Here is a 14,406-nt window from a genome sequence, read left to right as displayed (position 1 = left end):
GCCGTTGTTTCTGCCTGTCCAGCACATACTCTCCTCTGTTTGGTAAAAGCACCCTGTTTTCGCTTTTTGAGATGGTGTCTTGCTCCCCACTTCCTGCCCGGGCCCCAAGAGGTTCACGTGGCACTCAGTCCTCCCAAAGGGCGGAAGCACGTGACCCAGGCCTAGCCAATCAGAGCATGCGATTCCGCTGGCCCCCAGTGATTGGGTGACTGGTTCTGGGGCGTGGAAGAGATGCGGTAGCAGGGTGGCGGAACCTAAGTGGGCAGCTGCTGGTGGCTTGTCTTGGTGCCACATGGGGCACAGGGAGGGTTGAGATGAAGAATAGGTCATTATATCGTTTGAGCTCCTGGACCCAAACGTGCCTGAACTTAAGATAACTAAGAATCAAGATGAACAATTTTGCTAGCCTTGGATTTGAACTGAAAGCATGAAAGAGAGCTTTAATGTTCAAGGAAAGCCCAGGTCTCTCTCTCTTCTTTTTTTTTGAGACAGAGCCTCACTCTGTCACCCAGGCTGGAGTGCAATGGCGCGATCTCGGCTCACTGCAACCTCTGCCTCCCGGGTTCAGGCAATTCTCCTGCCTCGGCCTCCCGAGTAGCTGGGATTACAGACATTCACCACCACGTCTGGCTAATTTTTTTGTATTTTTAGTAGAGACAGGCTTTCAGCACGTTAGCCAGGCTGGTATCGAACTCTTGACCTCAGGTGATCCACCCATCTCGGCCCCCCAAAGTGCTGGGATTACAGGCGTGAGCCACCACGCCTGGCCTCTCTCTCGTCTATGGTTTTCCCATCTTCCCTTTAGCACCACTGCTCACCTCGCAGAGGTGTCAGGACCCAGGTTTGCAGACGGCATTAAGGCACTGAATCAGCAAGCTTTTACTAAGCGCCGACTGCATACAAGGTTCTGAAAACACAGGAAGATACAAAAAAAAAAAAAAAAAAAATTAAAAACCAATGCCCTGCCCTCAAGGAGGTCACACAGCACACATAATGGGAGAATGTGTTTATGAAGCAACATGTGACAAAATTAATGTGGTCCAGGAAGAGTTTCTAATGTTGAGTGGGTGCTGGAGAGGGGAATAAATAGTCCCTCCATCTGGCCTGCTCTCCCGCCCCCAGCCCCAGGGAGGCTCCTCTGCCACCACTGGGAGGAGATTGAAAGCAGCCCTGCCCACACTGAAGGCTCACCTCCAGTGAGCAGCCCAGGCTGGCAGGTTCCAACCCAGCCCCCCAGGCCGTGCACGGCTCCCTGCCTCCCACCTCCACGCCCTTGCAAGGGATGATGACTGTGCACCTGGCTGGCTCCCCGCTTGGCACGCTGCTGTACCTGAGTGGGTGTTTCGAAGCGGCTGCTCTTTCCTGCCTACTTGCAGCACCCAGACCTGGGTAGACCCTTGCAGTATCAATCATATGCGGGAGGAGGATTTAAAAGCCCTGACACCCCCCAAATCCATGTTTCTTTTTGCAGCCCAAGGCCAGCTTATTTCATACCCGGCCCACACTCAGCCCAGTTCATGCCCAGAGTTATTTGTTCATATCTGCCACCCCTCTTCGCAAAGTGTTCTAAAAGGTGTGCATTAAAGCTTATTGTCAAGTAGAAAAAAAAGAGCAAGGCTGGGGGCTGCCCCATATGGTTGTGCGGGTTGTGCGGGTTGTGCAGTATGCAAATGGCTCCCTCTAGAGGTAGGAGAGCTCTAAAACACTGACAAAGGCAGGTCTAGGGTGGGAAGGTCCGGCTGACTTGATGTGTTCATCCCTGATTTGTCTGATCTCTTAGAAATAGCAGCGCTCCCCACTCTGACAGTCTGTGTTGTGCAAGGTCACTGGAAAGGCCAATGCTTTACGGCTTGTTTCATTTGTTGTCCTCACTGCAGGGGTTTCAGAACTCAGAAGAAAGATAACAAGAGACAGGGCCCCCAACACTTCCCATTTTTACTTGTGAGATTTTCTGAAGGTGCTGAAGCTGCACAGGCCACAACAGGACACAGGATATGGTGGCTGAGTGAGAGCAAAGCCTCTGCTTTAATAATTGCAATGAACTTGCTTTAGAGACCTTTAAGGAAAGCCCACCCCACAGTAAATTGCTGGAAGGCCAATCCCTTCACTAGCAATTTAATGCTAAGAGCCGATGACGTTCATCAAATCTGACAGCATTTTGGTAAACGATGGCTCTGTTGATTAGGCCGCTGTCCACCCAAGTATTACAAGGCTGAGGAAGCCATAAATCTTAATCCACAGATAGCAGCAGAAAGATCTAAGGCCCAGAAGTGGTGGGGGAAAAAGGACAGCATGAACAAGAGGCCATACATCACCACCAGCCCATTCCACAGGGAAGGCGGAAGCTCGGGAGCCCAACACAGCCATCGCCATGATCCTCCCCAAACCCCCAGGAATCGGAGGGGCTTGGGAAGGGTTTTACAGGTGGAGGTCATCGGCTTCTTGGCCAGCAGCCAGAGTTGGGATGACTCTGTGACCTTCTGGTCAAGGGATCTGGAGGCCAGTGCACCTGATGCAGCCCCTCCTGTCAGGGCAGCTCTACCCAAATGTGCTTTCTTATTGTTGGGTGAGACCATAAGAAGAGAAACCTGTTCTCCTGGAGGCGATGAATGGATTGGGCTTGGTCAGTAGAAACAGGGTGTGTGATTCAAGAGAGTTTCAGGGCTGGGCGCAGTGGCTCACGCCTGCAATCCCAGCACTTTAGGAGGCCAAGGTGGGTGGATCGCATGAGCCTGGGAGTTCAAGACCAGTGTGGGCTACATAGCAAGAACCTGTCTCAAAAAAAAAAAAAAAAAAAAAAAAAATCCAGCAAGACAGCCAGGAGGAGAGGAGGAGAGTACAGAGGGTGAATGGGGAGGCAAGGGGGCTGTGTGGACTGTGAATAAGGCTGGGACTGTGGGCGCTCACTGTGCACTGGGACCACTGCATCCCACCACGGTGTCCCCTGCTGACCAATGTGAATACACACGGTGACTGTGTGGCCCCGCTGATCCCTCCTGGTTGGCACGGCCCTACAAGTGAAACCCCAAGACTGGGAGAGGACTGTGGTCCCTCTCTTGGTGGAGTAGCTTTTGAGAACTGGCCACTGGCCATTGGGGACTTGACTGCCTTGACCACTCTGCCTACCCCCGGCTGCCTCTAAGCATGGCAGGAGCCCATCCAAAAGGATTAGGATAGAAAGACTGTCTTCCTCTCCATCCCATGGACCCAAGACTCTGTCTCCATGGACTGTCTACCATGGAGAAACTTTGGACTTAACTCCACTTCTTGGAGCCAGAGCAAACCAATCCAGCCCGTCTTCCTCATGATGGTAATAATGGTATAGCTGGCATGCCCAGTCTATTCACTGTTCTACCTCCAGCCTTCTTGACAAGAAGCTACAGGACTCATGGTTCCTGCCCATGCGGCCAGGGCAGGCAGGGTTTGCACCAAATGACCTGGTCTCTGAGGGGCTCTAGTCATAGCCGACTGAGGTAGGAGGGGGTGCCTCATCCAGGCTAAGCAGCAGCAGCCCAGGCCGTGCCCTGAGAAAGGGATGAGCTGAGAGATTCAGACTGTCTCTGTCTTGGAAACTTTCAACTAAAAAATATGGAGGGAGTGTAAAACCGCGCGTGGAGAAGGCACGATGGATCAGGGGAACACTGAAGCTACGAGTTGGTGGCAGCTCAGGGACAGGGAACAGAAGTGCAAGGACGGGGGCTGGGGAAGGTTGGTGGAGAGAGAGGGAGCCCTGCTTCAAAGGCTTCCTGGTCCTCCCGTAGCCCCTTGCTCCCGTGGGCGGTCCTTTCTGCACACATGAACTCAAAACATGAACCCAAATGTGGTGCTCTACTGTTTCAACCCTCTTGGAAATTCCTCACATTTAGATTGAAATCCAAACTTGCTCCTGTGGTCTTCTAGGCCCTGCATGGCCGGTTCTTCCTACCTGCAACCCTGACACCCTCATCCCCACCCTTTCCGCCACCCTGTCCTGATCGCCCTGCCTCCTCTCAGCCTGTGCCCAGTGCCCGCTACTCTCACTGTCCCCTCACCTGAAACCCTCCCCCAGCCACAGATCTTTCTGTCCTCTGTCCTTCCTTTGTAGCACTGTCCTCCAACTCGCTTGCTTGCCTTTGGCCCTTTGCCTTCCCAAACTCCCCACCCGCTCCCCATCAACATGAGCTCCAGGAGAGCAGGGCTGGCCTCACTTACTGCTCGGAACCCGGCATCTGTAAGTGCCAAAACTGAGCATGTGCTCAATACATGAGCACGGAATGAATGAAGTAAAGTATGAGTGAGCAAAGGAACATACTAGAGTGAAGAGCCCTGAGGCCTCCAGGCTGAGCTGCCCTCGCCATCTGCCCCTCCGCTGATTAAAACAACAACAGTCGGCACCATTCACTATTTCTCCTGTGCCAGGCACTGCTTCAGCTTCTCTCCAAACACGGGCCCCTCTGATCCTCATTAATTGCCCTCATTAATTACCATTACCAACCCCACACGACAAATGAGAGAGCAGGCACCGAGGGGTTAAACATTGTAGCCACTGTGCAGCTGGCAGGAGGCGGAGCCAAGGCTTTGCACTGGGGCTGCTGGAAGGTTCCAGGGTCTGTGCTCTTAGCCATTCCTCTGGACTTGTCTGTCACCTGTTCCCAACTGAAGCAGCAGGCAGCCCCTGCTGATAGACCACCTGTAATGCACGCTGCACACGCTCCCCTCCAGCAGCCCTGGGAGGTTTCATTGATGATGAAACCAAAGCTCAGAGTGGTTACACGGCCAGCTCCAGAGCACACAGCTCACAGAGATTACATGGCCAGCTCTGGGGCACACAGCTCAGAGAGGTTACATGGCCAGCTCCAAGACACACAGCTCAGAGGTTACACAGACAGCTCCAGGGCATACAGCTCAGAGAGGTTACACAGCCAGCTCCAGGGCACACAGCTCACAGAGGTTACACGCACACAGCTCAGAGAGGTTACACAGCCAGCTCCGGGGCACACAGCTCACAGAGGTTACACGCACACAGCTCAGAGAGGTTACACAGCCAGCTCCGGGGCACACAGCTCACAGAGGTTACACGCACACAGCTCAGAGAGGTTACACAGCCAGCTCCGGGGCACACAGCTCACAGAGGTTACACGCACACAGCTCAGAGAGGTTACACAGCCAGCTCCGGGGCACACGGCTCACAGAGGTTACACGCACACAGCTCAGAGAGGTTACACAGCCAGCTCCGGGGCACACGGCTCACAGAGGTTACACGCACATAGCTCAGAGAGGTTACACAGCCAGCTCCGGGGCACACGGCTCACAGAGGTTACACGCACACAGCTCAGAGAGGTTACACAGCCAGCTCCGGGGCACACGGCTCACAGAGGTTACACGCACATAGCTCAGAGAGGTTACACAGCCAGCTCCGGGGCACACAGCCAGTGAGCAGTCCAAAGCCTATTCCTTCCACTCTCCAGGGGCTACAAATTCAAATGCCCCAAAGAACCAGGTGGAAAATGGAAAACGAGATAAGAGAAATCATAGCCTAAATCTGATAATAAACCACAGCTACCACTCAGCCTCACCACTGAAGCTCTGGGGAGTGGTGGGGACTTTGGCAAACAGGAAGGCTCATGCCCTGTCCAAAGGCAGCAGCTGGACTTGGCTCCTGCTGCTGGCTGCCTCGTGGGGAGGAGGATGGCCCAGTGTGGGGGCCAGACTTTTCCATTTTTTCCAGGGAAGAAGAAATCTAGATTTTTGATTTTGAGATAGGGTCTTGCTCTGTTCCCCAGGCTGGAGTGCAGTGGTGCGGTCATGGCTCACTACACCCTTGAACTCCTGGCTTCAAGCGATCCTAACTGTCTCAGCCTCCTCAGTAGCTGGGACTAGAGGTGTGAGCTACTATGCCTGGCTAATTTTTTTATTTTTAGTAGAGATGGGACTCGCTATGCTGCCTGGGGTGGTCTTGAACTCCTGAGCTCAGGTGATCCTCCTTCCTTGGCCTCCCAAAGTGCTAGGATTACAGGCATGAGCCATTGCACCTGGCTAGATATATTTTTAATATAAAATCTTGTTAATTTAAATGTTGGCAAGCTTCTAAAAGTCTTTTAAAAGCTGTGTGAGCCCCACAACCATTATCTGGGGGCAAGTTTGACCCACAGGCTTCAAGTGGTTAACTTCTGGATCCCGCCAGGCCCGCCATCCATGTATTTGAAGTCAGGTGTCACACCCTCCTCCCAGTTAAGCAGTCCCCATGTCTTCACAGCCCGAGCTTCAAAGGCAGGAACTGAGCCTTCTTGAATTTTTTTTTTTTTTTTTAACCCTAGAGCCTTGCACAGTGCCTGGGCCCTGCTGGGTAGCAATACATGTCTGTTAAATTAACAGATGATTTCATTCATGACACATGTTGTAGTTCATTCACCACTTTTGAATGCTCCCTGGTTTGTGTCTATCTTTAAGGGTGGTTCCCAAAGGCCTGGGTGTGTGGAGCAGAGTCCATGCTCTGGACTGGAGGGGGCTGGCACTCGGTACCCATCCCACACTCCTCCTGGGGAGCCTTTCTGTGGGGTAGAGGCCAGAAAGCCAAATACTGCATTTCCCAGACTCCCTTTCTAAAGCTGTACTCACAGGGTTAACAAGAATTCTCACAGAATATAGTTATAATTCAGCATTAATCACTGCACTTTGACCCACTTCCTTGTAACTGAAATTCACTGGCTACTGACCATTAGCATTCCCATTATTCCTTATAGATTTCTGACTGTAGAATCATTAAGGCTTTTGTTTAAGAATTGCTTAAGATGTTTTTCAGATCTTAAATTCCAGCAAAACAACTGACGCTAGCCAGTTTGAAGGCCCCCACAGAAGAACGGGATCCGCATGAGAACACAGCTTCTTCATCTCCCTGTTCCATGACTTCCCCCTGTACTCTTCCACCAATCAACGATCTCCACACATCAGCCTACTCCAAAACCCTTAAAAACACTGGCCCCAAACTCCTCCGGGAGACAGATTTGAGGTTTCCTCCCATCTCCTCGTTTGGCGGCCCTACAATTAAACCTCTCTCTCTGCTGAAACCCAGTGTCTATGTGTATAGACTTGCCAGCATTGTGCAATGGACCTATTATGGTTACGTTTTGGCTTGGGTTCTGGGTGTGATTTAGGTTCAGCCAATCAGATGGCCTCATGCGAGCCAGGGAAAGCAGAAGTGAGGTGAGGAGAGGAGGGGAACAGATGTTGGCTGTTTCAGTGCTAAGCACAGGGCTTCGAGTTCTTCCACAATGTTCCTGACTGGCTAGCCACGCTGCGGGGCAGGGTCTTCATAGCGTTGTCCTAGCAGGCATGGGGTCATTCTGAGGCCAACAGCTGGGGCAGTAACTCCCTGATTCCTGGACTGCAGCTAAGGTGACGCCTTCCTGATGCTGTTACCCCACCTTCCCAACGGTGTCCTAGGCAGCCGCTCTCCTGGCAGGCCCAGGCTAAGTGGCCATGCTTTTGAGGCACCATTCCTAGAGGCCCAGCCCAGAGTCCCCTCCTCATGCTAGCCCAAGGACTTCGTAAGCACCTGACTCCCTGCACTGCATTTGTTTCTGCTTAAAATAGCCTGAGTGGTCTCTGCTGTTAGGCACTGACTGACCCCTGACTGGTACAGTGTAGAAGGACAATTACAGCCCTCGAGGCATCAGGAAATCAGGAAATTAGCTATGATTAGGCCCAGTGAAGTGTGGGACCACAAGGAGAGACTGAGGAGGATGCTAATTAATCTTAGGCCAAGTTTTTTAAATTGCACAGACTCTAGGGCCAGCTATTAAGCCACAATCTAAGACACAAATATGGCTCCTGATAATAGAAGGCTCTCAAAACAACTAGAAGAACTGTCTTAAGTGAGAAGTGGAGAAAGGCCTCATTAGCAACAAATTAATATTCATTGCAGAGGACGAAAGGAGGCCTCCAGGCTGTGTGTCCTCCAGGCCTTGCTCCTCAGCACTGAGATCAGGCAGGGACACCCTTCCCCAATTAATCAATGACTTGAAGATGCCCCTGTGAGGAGGCAGAAAGACCACTGGGTTTATAACCACAGGCCCAGAGTTCAAATCCCAGCCTGCCCTCTTCCTTAGTAGCTAAGCAACTCTGAGGAAGTCACCTTACCTCTCTTGGCCTTGACTTCTTCAGTAGCACAATGAGGACATTTTCTGACCTACAGGGTTATTGTGGGTGGGCTGATAGAGGGTATGAAAGCATTTAACTATAGACCCATACATTTAGTACAGTGTGAAATCGTATGTGGTAGTAGTTCCCAATCTTGGTGAACACAAGTTAAAAAATAACAACAGGCCTGGCGTGGAGGCTCATGCCTGAAATATCAGCACTTTGGGAGGCCGAGGCAGGTGAATCACTTGAGGCCACAAGTTCAAGACTAGCCTGGGTAATATAGTGAATAAAAATAAATAAAAATATATTTAAATTTTATTTTATACAAAAATATAGTAAAAAATAAATTTTAAAGAGAAAAAATTACAGTAATTTAAAAAATAACACTGCTTAAGCCTCAGCAAGTCAGAATCTCTGGGGGTGGGGCCTGAGCATCTATATTTTAAAACCTCCCTAGGCCATTTAAATGTACAGTCAGGGCTGAGAAATAAAAAGAAAATCTCAAGATCCCAGCCAACTGAATGAACCCCTTCTTGGCCAAGGGGACCCCAGAAAAACCTTACAACTGAGTTCCCAGCCATGATGGGATGGGAGGTCAGACATGCCTCATTATATCCCCTCCCTCGTTAACCGCCAGGAGGCTTTCTTTTCTAAGGGTTAAAAAGAAACCAGCCCTTTTCGGCCGGGCGCGGTGGCTCACGCCTGTAATCCCAGCACTTTGGGAGGTTGAGGCGGGTGGATCACCTGAGGTCAGGAGTTCGAGACCAGCCTGGACAACATGGTGAAACCCAGTCTCTATTAAAAATACAAAATCAGCCGAGTGTGGTGGCAGGCACCTGTAATCCCAGCTACTTGGGAGGCTGAAGCAGGAAAATCACTTGAAACCGGGAGGCGGAGGTTGCAGTGAGTCAAGATCATACCACCGCACTCCACCCAGGGTGATAGAGCGAGACTCTGTCTCAAAAAAAGAAAAAAAAAAGAGAGAAACCAGCCCTTTTCAAAGACTCCACCACTGATATCAACCAACAGCCTGCTGCCCCTCCCAACCAGCCTGCCTGCTGCCCCTCCCTTCTGTGGTTACTACACAACTGACCAGCATTTCTTCCTGGTAAGGGACCACTGACCATGGAGTGGTTCTGACCCCTCTATAGAGGATGCACAGTGAGGGTTTCCATGTCTCCCGATTCGCCTTTTGACATCAGAAGGCCAAAACCTCCACCCTCAGATCCTGCTAATGCCGCCATTTTTTGACGATGGGATCCATGGAGAGGCATAAAGCTCAACTGCACATGCGCATATTTCTCCTTTCATAAATATTCATAACTCCTCCTACAGCTTACTGAATATGTATATTGGGCCACCTATTCAGCATAAATCCGTCTTATCCCTCTGAACTTCAAAGTGCAGGTTTCTGGCTTCTGGCCTGAGGCTGTGTTTCCTAGTCTGCCGGAATGGCCACCCGGGAGGGAGGCTGCCACCCTTTCTGAGAAATAAAGCTTTCCTTTCCAAGTTTGTGAACCTCGTCATTCTTCATTTGACGGGGCTGGGACCTGCTGGTCCCCGGTAAGGTATGAGTGACTATGAGGTAAAATATCCAGAACTATATGAGCAAGAACACAGAATTTGGGGCAAAAGATCTAAGACTGACTCCTGATTCTGCCACTTCTTAGCTGTTGACCTTGGAAAACTCACTGAACTTTTCTGAACCTCCATCTCTTCAGCTCCTTATAAAGAGGGACAATACTGGAACATACTCTACAGTTCTGCTGGGAGGGCAAAGGAGACGAGTTACATGGGAGCTGAGCCTATGTGTGGTACCTGGGGTAGATGCTCCGAAATGCAAGCTCCTGACATCAGCACACCAGCTGCAACCCAAAATGGCATCTCAGTTTTATGGGGCAGGGGCTTTGTCATATGTACCCACTGTATCCCTGACATCCAGAACTATGCCTGGCACATAGTGGGTACTCAATAAAAAAATAGCTGAATGAATGAGTCATCATGATGGAACTCTGAGTCTGACCTTCCTACACCCCCAAGTGGGGCTGGAGTGGCCACATCCAAAGGGGAGGGCCGTGCAGCAGAGAGGTCTCTCCAGAGGTCAGTTCCACATGCAGAAAGGGCACACTACCATGCCCAGCCAGACCCACCTACTCCCCATAGGGTGTTTTTTTTTTTCTTTTTCGACAGGCTCTTGCTCTGTTGCACTGGCTGGAGTGCAGTGGTGCAACTGTATGTAGCTCACTGCAGCCTTAAACTTCTGGGCTCATGCAATCCTCCCACCTCAGCCTCCTGAGTAGCTGGGACTAGAGGTACGTGCTACCACACCTGGCGAATTTTTTATTTTTATTTTTAGGAGAGATGAGGTCTCACTTTGTTGCCCAAGCTGCTCTCGAATTCCTGGGCTCAAAGTGATCCTCCCACCTCACCCTCCCAAAATGCTGGGATTGCATAAAGGAGCCACTGTGTCTGGCCCATGGGGGTTTTAAATGCTCTGATTGTATTTCTATTCCCACAGCCACCCACACTTTGTATTCTAAAGCGTGGGCTGGGGCCACAGTCTCCAGACCTGGTGCCATCCTCGGCGCTGGACTTTACTGGGGGCTGTCCGTGAACTGCGTCTTAAGGCTTCTTCAGCTTCTCGAAACAGAGTTCTTCGTCCATAATCTGCACCAGAGACGAGGGAAGGAGACTTGGTGAGGCACTGATGACAAGCTCGGAGTACTGGGTTGGTTTGTAACACATGTCTAAAATGCATATCAGTGTGCCCAAAGTCTTGTGCATGAGGAAATTGACTACAGCGCTGTTGTGGCAACAAGACATCAGAAAACAAGCTAAATGTTGAGCAAAAAAGGAATGGGTAAATAAGTTCCAGTATATCCATGCCATGGAATAATACGTATAATATATGGCCGGATCAGGCAGGTCTGTATATACAGAGAAGAGTCTCTAAGCTACAGAGACAAGGTTCAGGACAGTAGGTACAAGAGGTCACCATTTGTGTAAAAGAGTGTAGAGGGTGAATCTCTTTGCTGAATGAATGAATGAATGAATGAAGGTACTGCTGGTGTTCCAGGTACACAGAATCCTGTTATCTATTCCTTCCTGAAACCTGGACCAGGAAAAGCTGAATTCTCCTTACTAGCAGCAGCAGGTCTGCCTCCACCATGAAAACTAGGAGAGCCACCGGTTTCCCTCTTTGCCCTGGGGGCTGGGGAGCTCAAGCTACACTCTGAGTTCAACTGTAGTGGCTCTCCTAGGAAACCATTTCAGGAATCACTTTCTCTTCTTGCCCTTTTGTTGTTGTTTTGACTTTTACTATATATTAATGGCTTGGGATCTTACCATGTCTGTGAGGCCATAGATTAGAATAACACAAATCAAAGTTACTGTGTGACAGACAGCTTACATTTTTTACATCATTTAATCTTCCCAGAAAGCCTGCAAGGTGGGCATAATTATTCCCATTTTATGCAAGAGGAAACTGAGGGTCAGAGAGGTCCTAACTGCCTAAGGTCTCAAAGCCAGAAAGTGGCAGAACAGGGTTCATTCAAATCCAGTCTGCCTCATTCCAGATCTTCTTGTAACTTGCTTGGTAGCACACTGGCCTCTCCAACAAAGCAGCCTACCTTAAAGGGCATTCTGAGAACTACTTGGGATAAGCAGTCTCACCAGTCCCATTTTATTATCATTTTTAAAATATTTATTTATTTATTTTGAAACAGGGTCTTGCTCTGTCACCCAGGCTGGAGTACAGTGGCATAGTCATAGCTCACTGCAACCTTGACTTCCTGGGCTCAATCAGTCCTCCTGCCTCAGCCTCCTGAGTAGGTGAGACTACAGGCATGCACCACCATGCCCAGCTACTTTTTGTATTTTTTGCAGATACAGGGTCTCACTATGTTGGCCAGGCTGGCCTCTAACTCCTGAGCTCAAACGATCTGCCCACCTCGGCCTCCCAAAGTGCTGGGATTACAGGCCTGAGCCACCATGCCTAGCTGAGTCCCATTTTAAAGATGAGCAAACAAAGGCACAGAGAGACTAAGGGGCTTCCCCATGATATCCTGACTCCACGTGCTCTGCTGTTTCGTTCATTCAACTGCCCAATCATTTTTTGTGTCTATGCTAGGCTGGGTTGGGTATTTTTCTATTACACACAAGCTTCCTGTGGTTTTCTTATAGGGCACGTGAAATCCATTTAAAGTATGCACGGTATAGATTAACTAAATACAGAAATGAGTGGTAAAATCAAATATTACACAGGGGTTAGGTACTAAAGTTAAGACATATCAAGTGAAAAATCAGATATAATCCAAAATTTCCCTAGACATTTCCTTAAAGTACTGACTTAAGACGCAGAAAATGTAAAAGCTAGAAATTTACTGCTTTGGCTGCCTTTGCTCTGGGGTAGTAGAGGCCAAGACTAGTTTAAAAAGGAATAAAACAGGATTTCTCTTTCTCATTCTTATGCTTTCTGGCCATGCGGGTGTAGTTAACTTGTGTTCGTTGCTCACATGCACAGGACGTGGTTCCATAGTCCCAGTTGTTTTTTTTTTTTTTTTTTTTTTTTTTTGACAGAGTCTCGCTCTGTCACCCATGCTGGAGTGCAGTGGTGCGATTTTGGCTCACTGCAACCTCCGCCTCCCAGGTTTAAGTGATTCTTGTGCCGCAGCCTCCTCAGTAGCTGGGACGACAGGTGCATGCCACCATGTCTGGCTAATTTTCGTATTTTTAGTAGAGATAGCGTTTCACCATGTTGCCCAGGCTGGTCTGGAACTCTTGGCCTCAAGTGATCCACCCACCTCAGCCTCCCAAAGTGATGTGATTACAGGTGTGAGCCACTGCACCCTGCCCTTAATTAATTTTGATTAACAGAGCTGAGACTCAGCCTGGAGGGCCTGTGCTCACCGTGTGTCCCCTCCGTGTGGGAGGCACTTCTGGAGAAGTCAGAGTGAATGGCTTTCCGCGGGGACGATTTCAGCTCCGAATTGGCGCCATTGACATAGACAGAGAAACCTTGCTCCAAGTGCTCCAGCCTCAATTGCACGGGGTCCTTGCTTTTCAAATGCTTTAATATCCTGAAAGAGAAACGGTGGGTTGTTCCTCCTCATCATTTGAGAGTCTGGGCTGCTGTACCCCCAAGCCAGGAGTGAACTGCTGTTCCCACAGTGAAGCGTCTCTAATCAGAGCCCGGGGGCGTGTGCCCAGCTGTTTGTCTACAAACAGCCTCTGACAGGCCCATTACCCACTTAGAGAAGCCACGAGGGGGAGACAGTTTGGGGCCCTACAGGGAAGTTTCTGCAGCTCTCATTCTGAGGCTCAAATACACATTAGCGAAAAAGAACACACCCAGTTCATGCCCCGTGCTGGCCAAGGCAGAGAGGAGGCGTGTGTTTACACGCTGCTATCATACAGCCTGGGCTTTCTGAAAAGATCCCAATTTTATGCAATTTCACTTTGTGTGAAAGTTTGATGTGTAACAAAAAGTGGTTTTTAGGCTCTCAGGCTTTGTGAGAGACATTTCATACCACCCATTTACAAATCAGAAAACAGCTTTCGTCAGACCAGGTTGGCTAATGTTTTGCTTCAGTGAATAGATGTGTTCTCAAAACACTCACCCCTGATATTTCAAAGGCCATCATGTCATATTCTAATGCAGTTAAAAATATATCAATGCAGGCATTGGTTCAAGTTTAACAATAGGATTATCTCATCTTTTGGCTAAAAGGCAGGAGTGTTGCCAGGTCCCTAATTTAGCTTTCACTGAAGCCCATCCTCACACCTTGAGCCTGGTCCTTTACCCAATCCTGATGTCACACTGCCATATGCAGGGTACAGTGTCTTCTTCAGCCCCCAGAGAACTGCTTCCATTGGACGCCAGACTCGCCTGCATTTTATACACAGCTTTAGACGCCCCTACATCAACTACATTTATACAGACAACCAGCCAACCTAGCAAATAGTGTGCCTCTTCTTCAGTAATTAAATAAGTGCCAATCAAATTAGCAAAATTTAAATTTTAAAACATAATAGCAATCACATAAAAGGTGCATACTGTATGCTAAACTCTGTTCTAAAAACCTAAAGTCGATTCTCATTATTCGCAGTATGAGTGGTCTAGAAAGTCACCGTGAATTCTGAATTAGAGAATTTGGAACTACTGCTCCTAGAGGAAATATAGGGTCAGGTGCCTGTGAGTCTTTGGTCACATTTTCATGAACCAATCAACACAGAACCTTGTGTATGTGTGTTTCTGTTTAAAGATGCCTTATTACACCATTGATT

The 14,406-nt window shown here is 49.4% G+C and overlaps 1 protein-coding gene across 19 annotated transcripts in view; it reads right to left on the bottom strand.

Annotated features, from left to right (window-relative positions):
* The window catches only part of KATNIP (katanin interacting protein), a 230,036-nt gene that overhangs the window by 138,390 nt on the left and 77,240 nt on the right, over positions 1–14,406 (bottom strand). For all 19 annotated transcript variants that reach the window (XM_063654214.1, XM_063654211.1, XM_054452717.2 and 16 more), the window contains 2 exons: positions 13,030–13,199; positions 10,691–10,788 (listed from right to left, as the gene is read on the bottom strand). In XM_063654214.1, coding sequence (XP_063510284.1) covers positions 10,691–10,788; positions 13,030–13,199 — 268 coding nt within the window. The remainder of the gene's footprint in view (positions 1–10,690; positions 10,789–13,029; positions 13,200–14,406) is intronic.

Source organism: Pongo pygmaeus, chromosome 18, assembly GCF_028885625.2.
Source record: "Pongo pygmaeus isolate AG05252 chromosome 18, NHGRI_mPonPyg2-v2.0_pri, whole genome shotgun sequence".
Taxonomy (NCBI): Eukaryota; Metazoa; Chordata; class Mammalia; order Primates; family Hominidae; genus Pongo; species Pongo pygmaeus.
The sequence above is the reverse complement of the archived record's forward strand: the minus strand, read 5'-3'. Positions and strand labels throughout refer to the sequence as shown.